Source organism: Martes martes, assembly GCF_963455335.1.
Source record: "Martes martes genome assembly, chromosome: 1".
Lineage (NCBI taxonomy): Eukaryota > Metazoa > Chordata > Mammalia > Carnivora > Mustelidae > Martes > Martes martes.
The window spans coordinates 115,662,858-115,688,144 of NC_137888.1; the positions used below are offsets into that span (position 1 = coordinate 115,662,858).

Below are 25,287 nucleotides of genomic sequence, written 5' to 3' on the forward strand. Positions count from 1 at the left end.
CTTCAAGTATGATCACTCACTCATGTAAAATTCTAAAGATACATCTAAAAATAACTTATTGTACATATATTACCATGTTCTTCAAGTCAAAATTGCAAATTATTTCACTAGTCTATATTTTTTATTTTGAATAGAACTTCAAAATTAAAATCAACTTTATGATGTGAATGCTAATATCTTAATAGCAACTCTGACCTATAGTATTTTACAACTGCCTTAGTTATTAACCTCCTACAAACTGAGCAGTTGACTCAATATAATTTTTTTGCTTTACTTTTTATTAAAAATTTCAAAAATACTGGGGCACCTGGGTGGCTCTGGGTTAAGCCTCTGCCTTTGGCTAAGATCATGATCTCAGGGTCCTGGGATCAAGCCCTGCATCGAGCTTTCTGCTCAGCAGGGAGCCTGCATCCCCCTCTCTCTGCCTACTGCTCTGCCTACTTGTGTTCTCTCTCTGTCAAATAAATAAATAAAATCTTAAAAAAAAATACTTACATGTAGAGGGAATAGTACAGTGAACTCTCACTTATACTCATTACCAAACTATAACATATCATTAACTCATGTGTGCTCATATGATCCATAATCCCTCCCATTTCTGGCCTCTCTTTGTCATTATTTTATTTTGAAGTACGTTTAATACTTTATATCATTTTGTTTTTATGTATTTCAATATCAAATAGACTTTTTATATGACTAGAATCAAAAGATAACTTCTATACGATGATGGTAAAAAACAACTTTTTTCACTGTATGTTTGTTAATAAATGGGCAGAGGGAAGCAAAAGGCTTTGTTGCCATAATTTTTGAAGAATGTAACTTCTTTTGTAACTTTAAGTACCCTTTTCTTTCTTGCCATCCTCTGTAATTGCTTAAACAAAATAGGGTGAAGTTGTACCATTAATTTTTTTGTTGAAGTGAAATACTATCAATTTGAGGAATCTCTTTGGGTCATTGGGATAATTTCAGATATTCATAAAATCTCAAATGTCTGTAAGTTGGCTACTTTTACTTAAATAACAATCGTACAAAGAGTATTTGTATCATGTTGAATAATCGAATTTAAATTAAAAATTTGAAAAACAAATAGTATTTATTAGGTTTGGTTTCCACTAAATTATTTGAAGGTAGATTATTACAGTCAGAGGTAGGACCTGCATATAAAGTAGTTAATGTCATGTTTATATATAATAAGGTATTTTTAACCTGCTGCTTCATGTAGCCTAAATGCGTATTATATAATTATTTAACCATGCAACTGTGTTGTTCTTAAGCATTTTATCATATCATCCAGATCTAGTTCTTTGCCAAAAGTAGTGTAAAACATTTGAACCTTTTAGGAAAGACCGTACACTTGGAAGAAAATGGTTATTTTGTGTATAATGTTTCTTTCACACAGTTTTTATGTTTAATTCTTTAGTTAATTGGAATAGCAGAATTATTATTGTTCATAAACATACCTCCTAAAATTTGCGTAAAGGATAGTCATTTTTTTTTTATTCTAAGAAAATGTCATTATTGGTACTTTTATACTCTTAAATATGCAGGAGAAAGATGATTTTGAGGGGAATCATGTCGGTTTTCTGGTATGTTCATAATGTGTTCTGATATGTTTTTCATTTGGTATTTATTGCATTTTATTCCTTAAATTTTATTTCATCTACATAATAATTTCCAGATCAACCAGAAAACCAAGCTTCTTTCAATCCATATTTAATCAGACATATTTATTCTACTTGGTTTTTTTGCTGTTGTTTTGCTTTTGGTTTTTTGGCTCTTGTTATTCTGTGAGTAGTAACAGGTGGTAAGCAATAATTGCAACTGAAAATAGAATTTTTTTCTGGGTGATAAAAGATTGGAATCTTCCTGGTATCCTTGGGAATAGAAAAGCTAATGATATCTGAGCAACCTGGGAAGAGTTCTTATGCAAAGCATATTTGTGGATTTTTTAAGAAGACTGGTAAACTTCTTTACAGATCTTAAGAAAATTATGTCTGTTTTAGCAGAAATAATTTATTTCTCAAAAACAAATTTAACTGTTTATACTTAATTCTTTTCATCTGGTGCTGGAAACTGGATTCATTGATTAACATATGGAAAGCTCATATAAAATTATAATTTAAGAAATAGCAGATCTTTCATTTGCTTCTGACATTTGTGAATGTTGATTTGGAATGTGTCGATTTTCCTGTTAAGCTAACACATTTACAATACTTTTCTTTAAGGCAAATCCTCCTCCAGTACTGGTCAACACAGAGAGCTTGGAAACGTCAACTTATGTAAGTCTAATTTCCTCCACACATTTAAATAATTCTTCTTTTCCTGTTCAGTTTTTGATACATATACAAAGATCACAGCTTCATTTTCTTTAATACATTGTACTTGTGATGTTCTTTCACTGATCTGTAATTGTTAAAGTACATGAAGCAATACTGCCCCTTTTTGATTGTTTTTTTTTCCCCCATTCTTAATGTAAAGCAGAAATGTTGAAATAGAAATTTATGGTTTATTTTTAAATTAAAATGGTCAGTTTTCACTAAAGGCTATCATTGACCAGTAGTCACTTACACAGTGCCATATATTCAGTCATTTAGAAATCTAGTTGAGTGACAAGATTTTTAGTACCCAGGTTTATATGTATACTCAAATATTAGTTATATAACTTCATACTGAATTGAGTAGTACTTCCCTATAAAATTACTTTGTTAAAAGCCCTTAAAGATAAGCACCCAGAACAGCAGAATCTAATCCAACATTTTTTACTCCAGAGGAAAATGTCTTTGGAGCTGTTTATGTAGAAGTAGTTCCTGTGCTTTTTTTTTTTTTTCCATCCAAATGGTACATAATTTTATAGACTGTAAAAGTTCTTTTTCCCCCATTTTTAAATGTAGTTGATTTCAGTTTATACTTTAAAACACTGCCTAATCCAAGGTCATGAGGACCCTTGGGTTTTCTTCTGAGAGTTTTATAGTTCTGGCTCTTACACTCAGATCTTTGATCCATTTTGAGTCAATCTTGCATGTTGTGGGAGGTAGGGGTCCACCTTAATTCTTTTGCATATGGGTACCAGTTGTCCTGTCCCATCAGCATTTGTTAAAAAGAGTATTTCTACATTGAATGGTCTTGACATCTTGTAGGAAATCAGTTAGTTATAAATATATGGGCTGAAGCACCTGCGTGTTTCAATCCATTAAGCATCTGACTCTTGATTTTGTCTCACATTCGTGAATATCCAGCCCTGCGTCTGCCCTGGTTGTGGATGAGAAGCATACTTAAGATTCTCTCCCTAGGGGCACCTGGCTGGCTCAGTGGGTTAAAGCCTCTGCCTTCGGCTCAGGTCATGACCCCAGGGTCCTGGGATCGAGCCCCACTTTGGGCTCTGTGCTCCGCAGGGAGCCTGCTTCCTCCTCTCTCTCTGCCTGCCTCTCTGCCTACTTGTGATCTCTGTCTGTAAAATAAATAAATAAAATCTTTAAAAAAAAAAAAGATTCTCTCTCTATACCTCCCCCCAGCTGTGCTTGCGTGCGTGCTCGCTCGCTCTCTGTCTCTCAAAAAAATATATAAATATAAATATATGGGTTTATTCTGGATTCTTAATTCTCTACTAGTGCTGTTTATGTGTGTCCTAATACCAGTACCGCATAGTATTGATTACTATGACTTTGTAATATTTGGAATCAGAAAGTATAAGTCCTGCAACTTTTTAAGTTTGTTTTGGATATCCTGGGTTCTTTGTGTTTCTATATGAATTTTAGGATCAGCTTGTCAATTTCTGCATGCAAAAAAAGGACAGCTAGAATTTTGATAGGAATTGATTTCAATCTGTAGGTAAATGTGGGCAGTATAGCCATCTTATCAATATTGTGTTTTCTAATCCATGAACACAGGATGGCATTCCATTTGTTTACATCTTTGTTTTCAGTAATGTTTTAATTTTCAGTGTACAAGTCTTAAACTTCTTTCACTTAACTTCTTTCACTTAACATTTATTCCTGAGTATTTTACTCTTTTAATGCTGTTGCAAATGGAATTGCTTTCTTAATTTTATTTGTGGATTTTACATTGCTAGTGTATTAGAATATAACAGATTTTTAGAAATTCATTTGGAAATATAATAGATTTTGATCTTCTGTCCTGCAACCTTACAGAATGTATTTACTAATGTTTTTGTGTAGATCCCTTTAAATTTTGTATATAAGACCATGCCATCTGCAAAAGGAGATAGTTTTACTTCTTCCTTTTATAGTCCAGATTGATTGATTATTTGATTGATTGCCTAATTGCCCTAGCTAGAACCTCCATTACAATGTTTAATAGAAGTGTCAGGAGCAAATATCCTTTTCTTGTTCCTGATCCATGGTAAAAAGCTTTCAGTCTTTTTCTGTTAAGTATGATGTATTATACTCAATTTTTAGTATTAATAGATATAATTTCATTGGCATTGGCGTTGGTTCTGTCTCTGTGCATTTCTGCTCTTTTTTTATATAGTGAAAAAATATTAAGGGAAGGCAAGTTAAAAACAAAAATTCTGAGTTCTTATTGGTTTCAGTAATAAGATGGAAATGAAGTAATTTGGTGAAATCCTCATCTGTTTGTCTTTTTTTTTTTTTTCCTTAAGATATCCTACAAATAGTGAGGGTTAGGAAAATTCATTCAATTTGACTTTGGTAGTTTTCTTACATACTTAGAAGCTTCTTCATTTTTTCCATATATAAGATAATTGATAACTGCCAATATTTTTAAATCAATCTAAAACATTGCTGTTCATTGTTTAATAAAATCTTATAAGTAAATTCTTTGAGGTTAAGACTTTTGTATTTAGTTATGTTAATTTTTCAGTAGGAAGAACATCTTCTTCTTCCCAAATACATTTTTATTTTTCGGTTCTTACCTTGTGATGGTATAGACTTTGATGTTTTTAATTGCCTGAAATTACGCATTAATAGGAACTATGAGTCACATGACTGTTGATAAAATCTTTACTTCCAATATATTAATCTACAGTTAGAAAGGAGTTAATTACTGAATTGAACCTAAACAATAAGTAATTAGTAAACTGGGCTTATTTTAAAATCTTCCTTTGGAGAAGTCTTATACTGATTATGTAATAGGATTTGTCGGTCCTGTTCGGATATATTGGTATAGGCTGATGAAAAAATGAAAATCTTTGGGCCTATAAGGGACTGAGGACATCTGTGTTACAAATTTTCCTCTGCCTCTTAATGGCATGTATGTACCCATAATTAAAACAAATTGTATTAAAGAGAAAAAAAATTTACAGGTTAAAAATTAATAAGTGCTCTTCCAGTATACTAGCAGCAACTAACTGTAAATAAGTCCATTAAATCTATCGACAAAAATATGAAATACCTAACAGCTTAGCAGGAAATTATAGAGTTTATAGTAAGAAAACTATAAAACTTTGCTGATGGCTTCAAAGAATACCTAAGTAAGCAGAGAACAGATCTTATTGCTGAGCAGGAAGAAAATGTAGAGATCATCATTTTCCCCAGATGAATTTGGTCTAGGACCAGTTATAACCCCCCAAAAGAGAGCAGGTGAGTTGGGTGGGGTACAGGGAAAGGGGTGGGGAAGAGGGGGGGAAGGGATAAGAAAAAGAAAGAGGAAGAGTTTTAGAATTTAGTTTCTCTCTTGTACTAACCACTTCAGTCACCATATGTGGGTAGTAACTCCTGTATTGGACAAGGTAGATGATAGAACATTTTATCATCACAGAAACTTCAGTTGAACAGTGTTGATTTATAAAAAAGTAAAAACTCAAGAGTAATCAAGTAAAATTTAAAATAAAAGTAATTGTGAGAGATTTCCCTAGCAAATAATAAAACATAAAACATCACTGATTAAAACAGCAGTTTTAATTAACTGGATAGATCAATGGAATACAACTTAACCTAGACATATGTTATATGATCTGATTTTCTTTCCTGGTCAAGTTTCTTTTAGATTAGTTGCTCTTAGTTATAGCTTTATGGGGTTTTTTTCTCCATAAATGTTAGGATTTTTTTTAATGTGTAAGAATTTACCGCCTATTCTTAAATGTCTTTGTAATTTGTGCCTTTTATCCAGACTACTGCCATAACTCACCAGTGTACTTTTCTCCAGTTGTTCTTCATCTGTTCCATACTACCATAGCTCCTTTTCTGGAAAATCTTTTAAACCTATTTGATGCTCAGAAACTTTCAAGAATATTTCTCATTGTTTACTACAGCATTCAAGACCTTTCACAGTCAGGCCCCAGTCGACCTCTAGTTTCTGCTCCAGCTTTGATCCCCTACACAATCCTATTTTGTTGATAGGCCTAAATTCAAAACCCGGAAAATACTAGCAATGACAGTTCTCAGGAAGTATTCTAGATCTACTCTCATAATTTTAAAGAAGAAAAAATTATTTCATCAATAATATATTCATTTTGCCTAAAGATCAGTCTCCTCTGGTTTTATTCCCATGTTATACCTCCCCCATCCTGCTAATTGAGAGTAATAAACCTTATATAATAATACAAATAATATATTAGTCAAGCATTTCATTCCTATTGGAAGCCACATTTTGTAAAGATATAAAAAGAAAACTAAGCAAACCAACCATTTTGTAGTTTTACTGGAAAACATACTGCTGGTAAAAATAGTACAGCACCATTGTTTTTTTCACTTTTACTGTTAATGAAGTGCTACCTACAGAGCAATTTGTAGTTTTGGTAATGTACTCTTAGCATTTTGAAGCCCAGTTTGAGTATGTTTAAAATTGTTATCAAATTGTTTTTACATATGAAATTATCAGACAGTTTTAAGTTACGGAGGATTTAATACTAAAGTCATTCAGAGTCCCTCTGTTCTTCTCACTTTTCACCTTTTTAAGATCACTCAGTGTTACCTGGAATCCTCACCAGCTCTCAATGACTTAGCATTAAATTAAGCACTAAGCATATTTACCTTTTGAGAAGACTTAATGGTGAAAATCTCAAATTTCTTAAAACAGAAATCATAAGGTCACAGTACAGAAATTTTACTTATAAACACCAAAAGGGCCATATAAACACACTTACATTGGAATGTTTTCCAGAATAAAATTTCAGAGTATTTGGAAATAAACAAATGAACAAAAATAGAGCCTAGTGTAGCAGTTTTGAGATTTGGCCAAAGCCATGTGCTGAGAAAAATTTATTAATTTTAATGGATGTTTTTAAAAAGAGAAGAGTAATCAGCATAAATGAATTGGGTGTTCACCTCAAGAAGTTTTAAAAAAAATGTCTGAGGAAAGAATAAAGAATTGATAAAAATAAAAGCAGAAAGTAATAGCACAGAATGTGATAGATTAATTAGTATTAAAACTACTTTGATAAGGACTGACACTTTTAGCAAGTCTGAGCAAGGAAAAATAAAGGTGATACAGATAACCTTTAGAATAAGAAAAGTGGTATAGCTGCAGATAAGAGTTTTATTTTTCTCATAAAAAAAGGACTTCAGTCAAGTTGGTAGGATATGTATATGTATAAACCTCCTGTATTCTAGATGCATAGAAATCTGTTAGAAGGTGGGGGAGGGACAGTAAAATATCCTCTAAACTGAGAAGGCACTTTAAGATGAGAAAATGAAGCAGGCCGCTCCATACAGTTTACACAGTTCTGTTCAGGATAACTTACTGACAGAGAAGGGTGGGTTTGGGTGGACAATCCGAATTGTCAGCAGCTGCATGGCTGTTCTCCATGAAGTCTGACCTTGGTTCACAGATTTTGTAGAGTGAGGGGACTTGCAGAAGAGCATTGTAGTGAGATCGAAGGGTTCACATGCGCCTAATTGACCACTAACCTTTAATTGGATTTTGTGGCACCATCTCTTCTTCAGAGAGGGGAAAGATCATATTGTCTCTTAACAGATTTGTGAGAGGCCAAAGGAAGCCTCCCCATATCCAGGCCGAGGTGGGGATTTCTAAGACATGTATATTAATCTCCAAGGGGCATGGTACTTGGGGTGCCCAGAAGTCATCAAGTAAAACATATGAGCAAGATGGAGTGCCAAAGATGGAGTCAGTATTGTCCACACTCCTACAGAATGAAAGATTAAAAAAGAAGAGAGAGAGAGAGAGAGAGAGTGTGTGTGTGTGTGTGTGTGTGTGTGTATGTATGCATTCATAACATAATTTCAAAAACAAGAAAAAAAGCTATTTGGGTAAGAAAGAGTTAAGAAAGTAGCAATTGGGTTTGAATCCATTAGAGCCATAGAACCCAAAAGGTAGAAAAGATAGGTTTCAGAAGCCCTCAAGAAAAAACTCCTGGGCCCTGAACTGGACCTGAAGTAGGGGTGCTTTCTTATAGTATGGTGAAGAAAGCAAAGTAGCTTACATAGATATCATTATTCTGTTGTTTCATTATTCTATTGATGTATAACAGACCACCCTGAAACTGGCTTAAAATACAGTTCATTATTCTCACAATTTTTTGGGTTAACTGGAAGGTTCTTCTGCTTCATATTGGCTGGGACACTGGAAAAGGTTGGAAGATCCAAAATAGTCTCATTCATGTGACTGGCAGTTGATGATTGTTGCTAGTTAGTGCAGCTGGGGCTTTTGGCCAAGGGCCTTAATTCTCCTTCATTTGAATCTTCCATGGGCTGTTTGATATTCCTCACATTATAGCTAAGTTTTTTTTTTTTTTTAAGATTTTATTTATTTATTTGAGAGCAAGAGAGCATAATTGGGGGGGGCAGGGTGACGGTGGGCTGCAGAGAGAGAGAGAAGCAGGCTCCGCACTGAGCAGAGAGCTGGATGTGGGGCTGGATCCCAGGATCTCATGACCTGAGCCGAAGGCAGATGGGTAACTGATTGAGTACCTTCTAAGACAAAAGCGGATATTACAAGGCATCACATTACCTCAAGAACCCACACAGCATCATTTGTGCCACATTCTTTTCAACAAAGCTCATCTGGGACCTGCCTAGATCCAAGGGAAGGAGAAATAGATGACATCTCTTCATGATAGGATGGTTTAGCCATGTTGCTGAAGAACATTTAGGATGGAAGATGGGAGGCATCTAGAGAAATTTGGTTTATCACAGTCCCTGTTTGACTTATCAAGTATTTTGCACAACCTCATATGAAAAATGTTTAAAGCAATGACATGAACCTGAATTAATCCAATTCCAAGGATTATTTACCTTTCAGCAGTGGCCCTCACTGTGAAAATTACTACTTCCAGGAGGGAGTAGGGAATAAATTGGAAAGAATAAGATAAAGTGCTTGGTCTATAAGATGTGAGCAAGAACTTGAATGGGGAGTCAGATTTGGACATGAAATATTTAAGTGAAATTTGTGACAGAGGAAGCAGTAAAGTAACAGATGCAGAGGTGGAAATTTGCAAGATGTGTAAAGAGCAAATCATTCAAATTTGATGGTATGTAACACTCATGAAGAAGTGAATTATGTATATTAGGAATGAAGCTAAGTGATAAATTGGGGTCAGTTCATACAGAGCCTTGTATGAGTGTTTCTGAAAGTTTAGGAGCAGTAAGTGTGTTATTGGACACAGGCCCTAGAAAGATCCATCAGTATAAAACACATTAGAGTTATTTGTGCAGCAGAGAATACTAGTCTGAGTGTTGGGTAGATTACATTGGCAATAACCCAGAGGAGATTAACAAAGACTTGAATCAAGGTAGTAGAGATGAGAATGAAGAGATAATGGTTTTCAGAAAAATTGAAGTATTCAAATCAATAAGAATTGGCACCTGATTAGATGTGTGGATCAAGGCAGTGAAAAGAGTTAAAGTACCTTAATATTAAAAGCTGTATGGGGGCACCTGGGTGACTCGGTGGGTTAAGCATCTGCCTTCGGCTCAGGTCATGATCCCCAGGTCCTGGGATGGAGCTTCATTTCAGCTCCCTGCTCAGCAGGGGAATGCCAGGGTGCTGGCGGTCTGCTTCTCCCTCTCCTTCTGACCCTCCCCAGTGCTCATGCACATGTGCTCATTCACACTCTCTCTCTCAGATGAATAAATTTTTTAAAAAATTAAAGCTGTATGTACCCTTTCTGTATTTTAAAGTCATAATACATGAATTGTCAACTCATTAATTACATTTGCACTCATCTATTCCTTGAAAATTTTACCTAAAATTATTAAAATGAAGTCAGATTATTTGATTACTACCACATTTAACAGGTTTGCATTAATAAATCCTACGAAAATTATGTCTTGACATTTCAAATTTTATATTCTAAATTTCTATGCTCCTTTTTTCCATCAGGTTAATGGCACTGATGCAGATTACGAATATGAAGAAATCACACTTGAAAGGGTAAAAACTTAATTATCTTAAGATTTTATGCATAAATCTGTTGCTTAAAGATTTCTTTAAATATACTGCTCTTTCATACAGAATTCAAGGGAAAAGATTTTTCAAAAACATAACTATGTAATATTAGTTTCTTTCATAAGTACACATATTATAAAACTAACCATGGTATTTTTAGAACATGTTGCTCTTCTTTAATAACTTTTTTTTAAATAAACTTCTTATTTAAAAGAGTTCTAGATTTATGGAAAAGTAATACCAAAAGTTTCCACTTATCTTGGCCTTAGTTTTGCCAGTTGTTAACATCTTACTTTACTAGAATACATTTGTTTCAACTAATGAACCAATATTAAGTATTGTTATTAACCAAAGTCTATACTTCATTTGGATTTCCTTAGTTTTTATGTTTTTCTCTTTCAGAATCCCTTCCAGAATACTACATTACACGTAGTTTTCATGTCTTCTTAAACGTTCCTCTAGTCTGTTTCTCAGATTTTTCTGTTTTTAAGTTTTATTTTTATTTTTCATGTAAAACATTATTGATTTAAAAGTATTTAGTATGCTAGTAATATGCTTATTGTTAACAGTTTTCTTTTTTAGCATAATGATAACCACAGTTCTAGTGGACAAGATCCTATTGAAAATTTAGGCATTCCCTCAGTCAGAAAATAATTTAAGGGTACAATTTAGATGTGTAAATTTTCCTGTAATAGTTACCTCTTAAGAATATTTGCATTCAAATGTTGATTGATTTCAGCCACCTTGCCTGACAAGCATTTTTGAGAAATAAAGTGTTTCACAGAAGTAAAATTTTCTGAGTAACTGAATGTCTGTTTAGGACTGAAATCCAGGGCGCCTGAGTGGCTCAGTTGGTTAAGCGTCTGCCTTCGGCTCAGGTCATGATCCCAGGGTCCTGGGATCAAGCCCTGCATCAGGCTCCCGCTCCGTGGGAAACCTGCTTCTCCCTCTCTCACTCCCCTGCTTCTGTTCCCTCTCTCGCTGTGTCTCTCTCTGTCAAAATAATAAATAAAATCTTTAAATAAAAAAAAAGACTGAAATCTTAGATAATTAGGCTTGTTTCTATGTGAAGCCAGAGTGGACTTTGAGTGAAAATAGACCTGAGGGGGTCTTTTACATGTATGCTAGATGTTTACTGCCCACTACCCAAATTTGGGTTACTATAACATAGTACATGTATTTTAATATGGTATTTTTTATTTAGTTTTTTTCCAGCTTTATTGAGATATAATTGACATGTAATTCTAACTTTTTAATCTTACTCATCTTCATTCTTTCCCAGTGCCTTATAAATTTATTTAGTTAGGAGTGGACATTGCTTTTTCACTTATTAAAAAACTTGAGTACCAGGAATTGGAGAGATGTTAAAGACTACAAACTTAGATGAATTAATTTCTAGAGATCTAATGCACAGCATAGTGATTATAATCAATAAGACTATGTTATATGCTTAAAAATTGCTAACAGACTAGATCTTAAATGTTCTCACCACAGAAAGAAATGACAGTTATGTGAAATGATAGAGATGTTAGCTAAAGCAGTGGTTACAATCATATTGCAATATGTAAATATGTCAAATCAACACATTGTACACCTTAAATTTATATAATGTCATATGTAAATTATATCTCAATTTTTTAAAAAAGCAAAGAAAAAGAACATGAGTACCTGAATGACTTGGTAACATCACACAACCTTTGATACTATTACTCGTATTCTAGTAACTCTAGTTTTACCCTAGTAAAAGAGTTTAGACAAAAAAATGATTAAAATAGAATTTTAGGATACATCACAGTAGAGGGAATATTTAAGCTATTTAATTAACAGTTAAGTAATCAGTTCAGATGTATCTGCTTATTTGAGTTGCCTGAAAGCCAGAGTTAGAAGATTTTTGCAAAAATAAACAATTTTTTAATACCATTGCTTAGAACATTTATCTTTAAAGACTTTTTCAAAGCAGTAGAAACTTTTCTTCAAAGAAAATTTTGCTTAGAAATACAGTATGTAAAACAAGTAAAAACTAGCACTGCTTTGGCAAAATTGACTTTGTTATCAAGAAAACTCACCAATTGACTTCTCAGGTTGGACTTTCAGTATTAAAAATGCCTTTTGCGGGGCACCTGGGTGGCTCAGTGGGTTAAAGCCTCTGCCTTCGGCTCAGGTCATGATCCTGGTGTCCTGGGATCGAGCCCCGCATCAGGCTCTCTGCTCAGCAGGGGGCCTGCTTCCTCCTCTCTCTCTGCCTGCCTCTCTGCCTACTTGTGATCTCTGTCAAATAAATTAAAAAAAAAAAATGCCTTTTGCTATTCAGCTGTCTTGGTTAAAGATGTCAGGGATGGGGGAAAAACATGTCAAAGATAACGACTTAACAGATATAACTTGGTCATTTTAAAGTCAGCTGATGGCAAGGTTAGTAAAAGAAAAGCACCATCCCCTACCCCATTTTTAAAAAGTTGAAATAATGTTAATTTTACCTACTCAGAAATAATTGTAGTGGGAAAATCACTTTACTTATTTTTTTTTAAGAGTCGTTTGCCTTACCAAACATGAGTGGGATACATTCTAAAAGAGACCTATCAGTGACACCTCTGCAGAGGGGTGACTGATCTAAGGGCAAATTGCATATACTTTGAAAGAAATAACCATAATAGACTATGCTTCAGAAGTATTTAGTTCCTACTCAGAAGTAATGCTTTTGAATTCTTCATAGAGAAAAAAGAGCTTTCCTTATCTTTCTTAATTTAGAATCTTCATGTCTCCTACATAGACACCTTTATGTATATGTTCCCCATGTTAGTACAGTTTCTAGGCTCTAAAATGACAGGAACTTCTCAATAAGGGTAATTCTTACTCAATCTCAATTTTTTTTTTCTTTTTCCACAGGGAAATTCAGGGCTTGGTTTCAGCATTGCAGGAGGTACGGACAACCCACACATTGGAGATGACTCAAGTATTTTCATTACCAAAATTATTACAGGGGGAGCAGCTGCCCAAGATGGAAGATTACGGTACATTTTGCATTTTATGTTGTGATGCTGAATATAATTTTTGTATTTTTCTTTAGGCAGATTGAACAAGGAATCAATACAAATAAACACAATCATAATAACCAACATAAGGTAGATGTTCAAATAACGAATGAGATAATTGTGTACTAAGCGTTGTTTCCCTCTTTTCATTTAGGAGTTTAGTTTTATCTCAGATATTATAACATGTTGAAAAATAAATTTGATTGATGGTTTTAAATGTGAGCAAATTTGAGGCGCCTGGGTGACTCAGTTGTAAAGTGTTCAGGTCATGGGCCAAGCCCTCCCTTTCCAGCTCCCCCTGCTTGTGTTCGCTCTCTCGCTGTCTCTCTCTGTCAAATAAATAAATAAAATCTTTTTTAAAAAGTGAGGAAATTTATAGAAATCAAAAAATTTTTATTTTTTGTATTTGTATTTATAAATGTATTCACAAAATGCTTTCCATTTGTTTCCTGGGTAGGAAACATGTATATAAACTTAGGATACAAGAGATGATACATATCTGAATTTGTATCCTGTACCACAAAAAGTAAAGATTATGCAAACTTTAAAAAAGTAAAACATTTTCTTAATTGAATGAATGAAAGTAATACTGGTCTCTTGTTTGAATTCCATGTTCCATTGTAGAAGATAGCTTTAGCATACTTTGTACTATGCCCTTGTTTGTTGGTATATACAGTCACAAGTTTTAAGACTAAGGATTTTTATATGGTCTGTTAAAAATAACATCTGTTTATAAGGCTGTTGGTGCCTTCTGTAGCTCTTCAGTTTCTTGCCTTCTCACTGGATATGACAGGTGAAAGATTAATGAAATCAGTTGGATATAAAATTAATAATTTGACCATTCCTGTAAATGCAGACATTTACTTCCCGATTCTGTTATTGGCCTTTTATTTGTCCTTATGTGAAAATTAATGTGTTCCATTTGTTTCAGTGAAGAACATACCTTTAATATTCTAATATATCACTGTCTTCGCATACAGAGTTTCTTTCCTCTTAAGAAAGTTAATTACCAAAAAAAAAGGTTATTTACAGAGAAGCTTATCAGGAACAGTTTCAGTATTTTAATTGTCTTTTGTTCTCTTTCCCTGCCCAATTACAAATGATTTTTTTTCCCCCTGATGGAATGCTATGTAATTTAAACTGAGACCAGAACTGGGGGGATAGCTAGGACTAGAACAAATCAAACTTTAAAAAAGTATATTCTGGGGCGACTGGGTGGCTCAGTGGGTTAAAGCCTCTGTCTTCGGCTCAGGTCATGATCCCAGTGTCCTGGGATCAAGCCCTGCATTGGGCTCTCTGCTCAGCTGGAAGCCTGCCTCTCTGCCTACTTGTGATCTCTGTCTGTCAAATAAATAAATAAAATCTTAAAAAATAAATATATTCCTTTGTCAAATTAGAATACATTATTTACATGAGAAACCTTTTAATTAAATGATGTAATCTTCAGCTTCATATACATTTCAAGAAATAACTTTATTTTTTTAGATCTATCTAGTTTGAAAAAGCAAGTCAAAAAATTACTTTTGAATGTATTAGTGATTATCTCAGTTTTGCCACCACTGTCTCCGTGACCTTTAACTAATTATTTTGTCTGCACTTCTGTTTTCTTTTCTTTGAATCACAGCTCTGTCAGTCATTATCTGGGTGACCTTAAGAAAAATTATTTAAACTCTTTGTGCCTCAATTTCTCCATTTGTGAAATAAGAATAATAAGTATATAACTACCCTACAGGTTGTTATAAGGGTTAAAACACTAAAGAAAGAAGTACCTGGCATGTGGTTATTGCTAAATAAATACTAACATGCTGAATAAATAAAGCATAACTTATCTTAATGCTTACACATAATAAGCATACAAGAACCATACAAATTATAGTTGTCATTATTATTTAATATTTTTGTGTGATAATTTGTTATTTGCACTGTTTATTTTGCTAGCCCTCGGAAAATATTTGTATTTATTTATATGAGTATTTGATACAGTGGAATTTTACATAAAGTTTCTTCATATGTATTTTCTCTAGTAAATAAGTCTCTTTACCTTAAAAATGAAAATGACAAGAAATTATCAAAGTGAAAATTAGATATTTTAATATTTAATTTTTATTTTTAATATTTTGGGTTTTTTCTCAGGGTCAATGACTGTATATTGCGAGTAAATGAAGTAGATGTTCGTGATGTGACACATAGCAAAGCAGTTGAAGCATTGAAAGAAGCCGGGTCTATCGTACGCTTGTATGTAAAAAGACGGAAACCGGTATCAGAAAAAATAATGGAAATAAAGCTCATTAAAGGTCCTAAAGGTATGTGGGGGCACCTGGGTGGCTCAGTCAGTTAAGTGTCTTCCTTCAGCTCAGGTCATGATCCCCAGTCTGGGATTGAGCCCCACATGGGGCTCCTTGTTTTGCAGGGAGTCTGCTCCTCCCTCTGCCATTCACCCCACTCATGTTCTCTCTCTCTCTCTCTCAAATGAATAAAAACTTAAAAAAAAAAGGTCTTAAATGTATGTAATAATGAAACTAAGATTATTATGAAATTACTGAGATAAATGTAACTATCGACTTGTTATACACATTCTAAGATTCACAGTACTGGTAATCTACAGAACGTGTGTGAAGTTTCAGAATTCCTATTCTGCTGATTTTTGTCTTAAGTAGAGTTTACTTAAACACTTGTAAGTCTTGTATAGTGTGGCTATTGTAATCATCAGTCTACGAAGTACCTTTAAATACAGATACACAGGCTAAGTTAAAAGATGAAAATATTTATGAGTGTGTCATTAGTAGTTATATCTGCAGTGAGGACAGTTAATATTTGATTTTTGAATTTTGAAAACATTGATGGGATTAAGGATAAATGGAAATACCGATTCTAATTTATAGCTTCATGGAAGAAGTAGTATTCCAGCAAATGAGAAAAAGAATAGAGAGCTACAGATTTATCTGGTTTTGAAGCTATGGGACTTAAGAATTACAGAAATTCTTCATTTAAAAATTATGATCATAGAGAGGCTCATTGGTGGTATAGTTAGTTAAGCATCCAACTCTTTGTTTCAGCTTAGGTCTTGATCTCAGTGTTTTGAGATGCTGCCTGTGCTGGGCTCTGGGCTCTGGGCTCAGGGCAAAGTCTACTTAATAAAACACTCTTTCACTCTCCCTCTGCCCCTCCCCACCTCCCCCACCCCATCCCCCTACGATCTTTCTCTCTAAAATAAACAAATCTTAAAAAAATAATAATAATAATTCATAGACTATTGGGAAAAGAACAAAATTATCCACATTTCTGAAGGCTGTTCTGCCCACCACCAAAAATTTTATTATTTTTCTCAATTGTTTTAATCTTGTGAAGGTATTAAAAGTGTTAGAAGCACAAACATTATGGCAAGAAAAGTGAAACATAATTTTGTAATGCCTCTTTGAAACAAATAAATGCACTTACAAAAAGACTTTAAGAAGTAACCTGGTGGGGGAGGGGGAAGGAACTTATTTATAACTATAGGAATACATATATATATATATATGCATATATATATATATGCATATACACACACACACACACACACTCCTGCACACCCACACGCATATATATATAAATGATCATCTACTGACTACAAAGCAAATACATAAAACGTAAAAAGTAGGGAAATAGGGGCACCTGGGTGGCTCAGTCACTTGAGCATCCAACTCTTGATCTCAGCTCAGATCTTGATCTCAGGGTTGTGAGTTCAAGCTCCCTTTAAAAAAAAGGCAAATAGATTCTTTTGTGTTTAAAAAAAAAAAAAAACATGAATGTGATAAGACAATTTCTAGTTTTTAACCATTTCTTTGGACTTAAATTCATGTTAAATGATGAAATTTCAAAACTAGCGTTTTCCAAACAGGTCTTGGGTTCAGCATTGCTGGAGGTGTTGGAAATCAACATATCCCTGGGGATAATAGCATCTATGTAACCAAAATAATTGAAGGAGGTGCAGCACATAAAGATGGTAAACTTCAGATTGGAGATAAACTTTTAGCAGTGAGTATAAGAAATTTGTTATTTTAAAAATCATTTTGATGTCTTCTCTCTCTCTCTCTCTTTTTTTTTTTTGGTTAACAAACTAAAATGTCTAATATTTAAATGAGTGAATACTAATCTTGGTTTAATCAAAACCTGAAAAAATGACTCTTGGTATTATCTGATTAGCCTTCCCCCCCCCCCACTGGCTTCCTTTTTTTTTTTTCTCTCTTCTTTCTTGTTGAAGGGTTAGGGAGTTGGATGCACAGAGTTGTTGAAACAGTGTCATCTTTCATGTGTGACTTTCTTCCCTCCCTTTTTTTAACTTAATTATAGCATAATGAAAACTGCTAAAGTCTTTACCCAACCCAAAACTAAAATATCAAGAATTTGTGTTTTATTCATTTGCTTTTTAAAAAATTGTTTAATCAGGGGCGCCCAGGTGGCTCAGTGGGTTGAGCCTCTGCCTTCAGCTCCGGTCATGATCTCAGGGTCCTGGGATCGAGCCCCGCATCAGGCTCTCTGCTCAGCAGGGAGCCTGCTTCCCCACTTCTCACTCTGCCTGCCTCTGCCTACTTGTGATCTCTGTCTGTTAAATAAATAAATAAAATCTTTAAAAAAAATTGTTTAATCACATACATATGCCTGAATATTCTGTGTAATGTTAATTTATTGGGAAATTTTTTTAAAGGCTATTGTGCTAAATGTAGTCTTTTAATACTTTCTTTTACTCATCTGAGTAAAAGAGATTTATCCATATTGTTGCCTGGAGCTAAAATATTCATTTTACCTCTACCTAATATTCTGTTCTGGAACTATATGGCAGTTTATTTGTCCAGTCTTCTTCAATAACTGTCCTAGTCTATGTTCCCTGGAAAAATGCCTGAAGAAAAGCTACCATGCTAAGGTTTTGTGAGGAGGTATAATCTTAGAAGCTTAGAGTGAGTAAAAATGAAAAGTGAGGCAGACAATAAGGGAAAGTCAATATAATCTATTATGTTTCTGAGCTAGCCATAATTTCATAAGAAAATGTTGCTATAATTGCCTGTCGTATAGGACAGTCTTCCAGGCAGGTGATATGACACTTAAATAATCTTTAGATCCAGCCATCCAGAGAAAAGAAAGGATTTATCTCCCTGTCTCTTCTTTGGTGGAGTCTGTCCGATTTGGCTAACTGTCCCAAATTTCTGGGCTGTTACTCAGCTCCTCTGGGCAAATGCTAGGGAAGCCAGCTCCATACTCCATAGCATAGTACTTCCTCTGAACTCAGGAAGTGGTGGAAAGAACCAGAGCCTCAGTGATCTAGACAGATCAGACACAGGCTTTTGACATATTAACAGCTCTCACTCTACAGAACAACATATCAGCCATACCCAAACACAGCCCTTAACCTACCTAGGGCCTTCAACCCTAGATTGAAAGAGCTGATACTGGAGGAGACAAGGTGAGAGAAGCAGTAGCCAGGTCTCTCCAGTAAGCCCACAGCCAAAGCCTAGTAGGCAGGTAGGCTCAAGCAAATCTGAAAAGGCACATAAACTAGGTCTGATATAGTGGGGAGTTGGGTTATTTCCCTTTTTTTTTTCTCTTTCTTTTTTTCCTGGTAGTATGAATAATTCTGCTAGGGAGAGCTGCTTTGTATTCTCGTGAACATGTATATACCAGAATTTCACTTAACTATTTATCCTAAGCAGTGGTCATGGAATATCCTCTTAGTAACATTATAGCAAAAACATACTGTTTTCCAAACCAGTTATAAAAATGTACACTCCTGTCAGCAATATATAAATGATTTCTTTGTTGTACATACTATCCAGTACTGCCTATTGTTGCAGCAAGGAGATAGACTGATTGTTTATGAGTTAATAATGGGGAAGAGGAAAGAACTGACTTTGAACTGCTTTTCTATACACACACACACGCGCGCGCGTACACACACACACACACCCCCAGTTGAAAACAGCCTTCTTTCTCCACTGAGTTTTTCATTTGTACTTCTTAATTTCTTAGATACCATGTTTTCCTTTTATGGTTTTTCCAGAATCAGTTTTAGTGCTTGGGAAGCCAACAATGTATGCTGATTGACCATTTAGTAAGGCTTTGGTTGTCATAATTCCACTGAAATTATCTAATTCTTAGTTCTCATTTTAATTGACACATCAGGCATTCGACATGATTTCCTCCTTCTTCAGATACTTTTTCCATTTTGCTTAACAGTTATACCTTCTTTCTTGGTATTCCTCTTATCTCACTAGTCTTTCCTTCTCATTCTTCCTTTTGGTGCATCTTCTCCCTAACCTCTAAACATTGAAGTGATACAGAACTTGGTCCTTGTACATTTTTTCTTCTTTTTGATAGGTGGTCAAATAACTTACTGTCTCATTGCACATGGTAGGCATTAAGTATTGTATTGTTTTCTGACTTCAGTTTTATTTTTATACATACACATATATTTTGTGTGTATGTATAAAAAAATTTTTTTTTTAATTTTATTTTTCAGGGTTCCAAGATTCATTGTTTATGCATCACACCCAGTGCTCCATGCAATACGTACCCTCGTTAATACCCACCACCAGGCTCTCCCAACTCCCCCCACCCCCCCGAGCCCTCAGTTTATTTCTCAGAGTCCACAGTCTCTCATGCTTTGTCCCCCTCTCTGATTTCCCCCAACTCACTTCTCCTCTTCTTCACCCAATGTCCTCCGTGTTATTCCTTATGTTCCACAAGTAAGTGAAACCATATGATAATTGACTCTCTCTGTTTGACTTATTTCACTCAGCATAATCTCCTCCAGTCCCATCCATGCTACACAAATAGTACAAATTCTGGTTGCAAATATACATATGTGAAGGTCTTCTTTTGGAAAATCTCAGAGTAACAAATCTTTTACATTCTCCTTTCAATTCAGTTTGCTTGACAGGTAAATACTCCCAATTTTAACCTTTTGCTGGACATACAATAATTTTTCATTCGCTTTTAAGGAATTGCCTTTCGGGGTCCTAGTTAATTGATAGCATTCAATCTCACTTCTAACCTTGAAGAGGCCCAGGCTAGACACATTATCCAGCCTATGCATGGTCCTTCAAAATGTATGAAGTTGAAAATCCTCCCTCAAAACTCTACTTTCAACATTTCTTTTTCCTTTCAAAATTTGCAATATCCCACTATTTTTGGCATCTGAGGGTATTTGGTAATATAAAATTTTTTAACAGTGGTTCTTGGCAGAACAGTTGACAAACCCTAGAAGATTTCATCTAGTCTCCTTTCATATGTCTCAAGAGTCCTATCAGATTTAATATGTCTAAAAATGAACTTCTGAGTTTCGTCCTACGCCCCACCCACCACCCTCAAGTCCTGTTCCTTGCACAGTCTTCACATCTCATGAAGTGGGAACTTTATCTTTCTGTTTGCCCAGGTCTAAAACTTCAGGATCATTCTCCTTCATACTCCTTATTGAATCCCATAGCAAATCTTGTCAGCTGTTTTATCTGTTATCTAAAGCTGCTTAAGAAAACACAAAAATTAGTGGCTAAAACAACAATAGTAATTATTTACACTTTTGTAATTTAGGTGGGGTTCAGCCAGAACAGTCTTTCTCTGTTCTGTATCCTGTCACCTGGTGGCTGAGCTAGGACCAGAAATCAACTTACAAGTTCACTCATTTATGGCAGACAAGTTGGGTGGGCTGAGTGCAGCTGGAGCTGTTAGCCAGTGGTCTCCCCCCATGGCTACATTAGGTTTCTCACAGGATGGTGACCAGGTTACAAGAGGGATATACCAAAAAGACAGGCTCCTGTGTATGGCATTTATCAGTCCTCTCTTTGTGTCATACTTACTAATGTCTCACTGGCTAAAGCTAGTTACATAGCCAAGCAAGGTTCACTGTAGGAAGGGATTTTACATGGGTGTGAATACTAAGATGCATGGCTCACTGCAGGCCACCAGAGGAACAGTTTACTTTATATTTCAAAATGCAGGTAGACCTTCACTGTACATGGTAGTTTGGGACCATAAAAATGACCATGTAGCTGAAACCCTGCAAAGCAGTATTAGTAATTGGTGGTGAAAGCTAATGATTGTTCTGTGACCTTTAAAAAATTTTTTTGGAATGTTAAAAACTCTCCTCGGTGGCTCAGTGGATTAAAGCCTCTGCCTTCGGCTCAGGTCATGATCCCAGAGTCCTGGGATCAAGCCCTCAATCAGGCTCTCAACTCAGCAGGGAGCCTGTCCTCACCTCCCCACCCCCCCCACCCCCCCACCCCCGCCTACTTGTAATCTCTGTCTGTCAAATAAATAAATAAATAAAATCTTCAAAAAAAAAAAAAACTCTCTGTCAATTATACAGGTACAAATTAGGGAAATGAAAAATATACTAAAATGAGTATTTGTTTAGTACATTGTAATTTTAAAACATTAGAAACATTTATGATGTTTTATTTCTTTTTTTTTAAGATTTTTTTTTTTATTATTTGACAGAAAGAGAGGGATCACAAGTAGGCAGAGGGGCAGGCAGAGATAGAGGGGGAAGTAGACTTCCCACTGAGCAGAGAGCCCAATGTGGGGCTCCATCCCAGGACCCTGAGATCATGACCTGAGCTGAAGGCAGAGGCTTAACCCACTGAGCCACCCAGATGCCCCTGATGTTTTATTTCTCTGCCAAAGAAAAAAAAATTACCAAAAATAGGAGCAAAGTTAAGCTAAAGCTAGTGGAAGGAGGAAAATAATAAAGATTTAGAGCAGAAGTTAATGAAACAAGGAATAGGAAAATGAGAGCAAAGATAAACCAAAACTTGGTTCTTTGGAAAGGTGAACAAAATTGACAAACCTTAGCTAGACTCATCAAGAAAAAAAGGGAGGCTCAAATTTCTAAAAGTAGAAATAAAAGAGGGGACATAAGGAAATTCTTTTATTTATGAATAATTATAGGCCAACATATTAGATAATTTATATGAAATGGACAAATGTCTAGAAAGCCACCACTACCACTTTTTTCAGACTGTACTGAAGAGTGTAGACAGGAAAATAAAAAGATATGCAGATTGGGAAAGAAAAGGTAAAAATTGATAGATTACATCTACAAATACAGTTTTACTTGCATATAGAAAATCCTAAGGAACCTACTGATAGAATAGTAAGTTTAGCAAGGTTGTAGGATATATATCACTACCTAAAGATCGATTCTGTTTCTATAATAGGAGATAAATGAATGGCTAATAAATAACTGAAAAACTCGACTATTAAACAGTGGAAATAAAAACTTAATAATGTACAAATTGAAGCATGCTTTTTTATAAATTGATTCTGTCCAGTGTTGGCAAAAGGCCTGAGTAGATGGGTATGACATGCTCATATTCTATGGTAGTGAGTATAAGTTGACTAAAGTCATTTATTTAGAACAGTTTAAATATCTGTTAATATTGCAATGGCTTAATAAATTATGGTATAATCACACAATGGTGTATTGTGCAACAGTTTTTTAATTCTATGTGCCCCAACATGGAAAGATCTCTTAGATAACTTATATTAAAAATCCAGTTGCAGAATAAAAACTTTAATATAGTCTCATTTTCTTAAAAAACAAATCTAAATATACCTTACATATATTCATAAATACCTAAGAACAGAAGAAGAATTAGGCTTGGAGGTCGTGAGGAATAGGGATTGGAATTAAGACTGGCTATTCCAGGAGTGCCTGGGTAGCTCAGTCCTGCCTTTGGCTCAGATCATGATCCCAGGGTCCTGGGATCGAGCCCCATGTCGGGCTCCCTGCCCAGAAGGAAGCCTGCTTCTCCCTCTCCTACTCCCCCTGCTTGTGTTCTTTCTCTTACTGTGTCTCTCTCTATCAAATAAATAAAATCTTAAGAAAAGATTGGCTATTCCATTAATACACATAAACAACTTCCTGATGTGATAGACAACAAAAATGGGTATTTTCTTTCTATATATCTTTATATTCCTTAAATCACTCCTGCTTTTCCCGTATTTTGGTATAATTGTTTATAACGAAAAAGCAAGAAGCTAGTGAAAATGTCCTAAAACAAATGTCTTTTGGGATTTTCTTTTAGGTGAATAGTGTGTGTTTAGAGGAAGTTACTCATGAAGAAGCAGTAACTGCCTTAAAGAACACATCTGATTTTGTTTATTTGAAAGTGGCAAAACCCACAAGTATGTATATGAATGATGGCTATGTACCACCTGATATCACCAACCGTAAGTCTGTTTGCTTAAACCTGTCTTATTTCCCTATTTTTAAATATTTTAAAGAAACTATATTAAGCATTTTAACTTAATAGTTTTTAAAAATCAAATTTAAATCAGAATCTTGATAGTAAGAAGGGGTGTGTCCTTTTTCAAAGTTTTATGTAGATAACAGTCACCAAAGGTATTTGCAAGTAATGCACATTCTTGTTTTGTCTAATAGTTTTGGGATGTAGTACAGAAATTTACTTTAACAAGCAATTCTTTTAAAACCTTGGTAATTTTGAGTGTCTGGTGCTGCTAGTTCATGGACTACACTTCAAGAAATACTAATATTGGGGCACCTGGGTGGCTCAGTGGGTTAAAGCCTCTGCTTTCGGCTCAGGTCATGATCCCAGGGTCCTGGGATCGAGTCCCGCATTGGGCTCTCTGCTCAGCGGGGAGCCTGCTTCCCCCCCCCCCCCGCCTGCCTCTCTGCCTACTTGTGATCTCACTCTCTCTGTCAAATAAATAAATAAAATATTTTAAAAATAAATAAATTAATTAATTAAAAAAAATCCTTCTGGCTTAAAAAAAATACTAATATAAAATATTTCTGAAACTTGGGCTTTTCTATGTTCTGTTATGTGAGCACAGATACTATTTTTGTACAAGCTCCTAGTATATTACCTAACTGTATTTGTATACAGTACAATTGTGTTGCCTAGAAATGAACTGTTGTGAAAAATAGTAATGTAATTTTAAGTTTCCTGTTTGATTTCCAGTTTCTTTTTTAATGTACAGACTGGGATGAGATTTAAAGAATGTATTTTGTGTTTGTTGAAAATGGAAGTTTTATTTCTTTGGTGCATTGAGTTGCACCCATGTGTACCAGAGATCTTAAATGTACTCTCTGTAGTCTGCTTTTCCAAGTGTTCCTCATTTAAATTGTAGAACTCTAGAGGTATTTGTGGTTTTATAAATGGCAAGGTTCCAGTTTTAAAACTGTCAAAGTTCATTACTGTCATTAGTCACAAGTTAGACATAAATTTATTTTTAAACAAATATACTGTCTTCCAGTGATGCATCTTCATTATCTGCCATTGATTTATTAATTGCTCAAGTATAACTGAACTTTTAAAAATCATATTTAGTTTCTTTAATGGAGAAGGGATGATATCTTTTTTTTAATACTTATTTGTGTAAGAACAGAGGTTTGCTACTTGTTTAAAATTCTCACATATAGTTGGTCTTACACATGAACTTTATATAACGGCTTTATGTATTGTTATTTGATTAGACATATAAAATTCACTAAAAAGCTATTTTATGCACCAGTGTAAATATCAGTCTTATTTCCTTATTATGCTGCCTTATCTGTTCAAACAACAGTGTATATTTGTAACACTTGTTTTGTGAACTGAGAGTTGGTGTCCTGATTATGTCCAAATATACAGACAGCCAAGCTGCTGCTTATATGTTGAACTGAAGAAAAAAAAAAAGCTGTTATTTTTTAACTGAATTACCCATTTTTATATATATTAATATGACATATAGAAATGAAGGAACTACCTTGCTCAGTAGGAAGCCTGCTTCTCTCCCTCTTCCGCTCCCTCTGCTTGTGGTTCCTTTCTCCCTGTCTCTCTGTCAAAGCTAGTCCTAAAGAGTGATAATTACATAATGATGGTTGTCTTCTTTATAGGCATAGATAGCTTTCTTTTTTTCATCTATTGAACTAATAGAACATTGTGAAAAAGTTGTTTAT

The 25,287-nt window shown here is 34.7% G+C and overlaps 1 protein-coding gene across 8 annotated transcripts in view; it reads left to right on the forward strand.

The window, feature by feature from the left end:
- DLG1 (discs large MAGUK scaffold protein 1) overlaps positions 1-25,287 on the forward strand; it is a gene marked incomplete at its 5' end in the record, with an annotated part of 253,529 nt that overhangs the window by 138,345 nt on the left and 89,897 nt on the right. For all 8 annotated transcript variants that reach the window (XM_080829395.1, XM_080829394.1, XM_080829396.1 and 5 more), the window contains 6 exons: positions 2,226-2,279; positions 10,258-10,308; positions 13,207-13,331; positions 15,486-15,655; positions 17,233-17,369; positions 23,411-23,555. In XM_080829395.1, the coding sequence (XP_080685521.1) occupies positions 2,226-2,279; positions 10,258-10,308; positions 13,207-13,331; positions 15,486-15,655; positions 17,233-17,369; positions 23,411-23,555 (682 nt within the window). The remainder of the gene's footprint in view (positions 1-2,225; positions 2,280-10,257; positions 10,309-13,206; positions 13,332-15,485; positions 15,656-17,232; positions 17,370-23,410; positions 23,556-25,287) is intronic.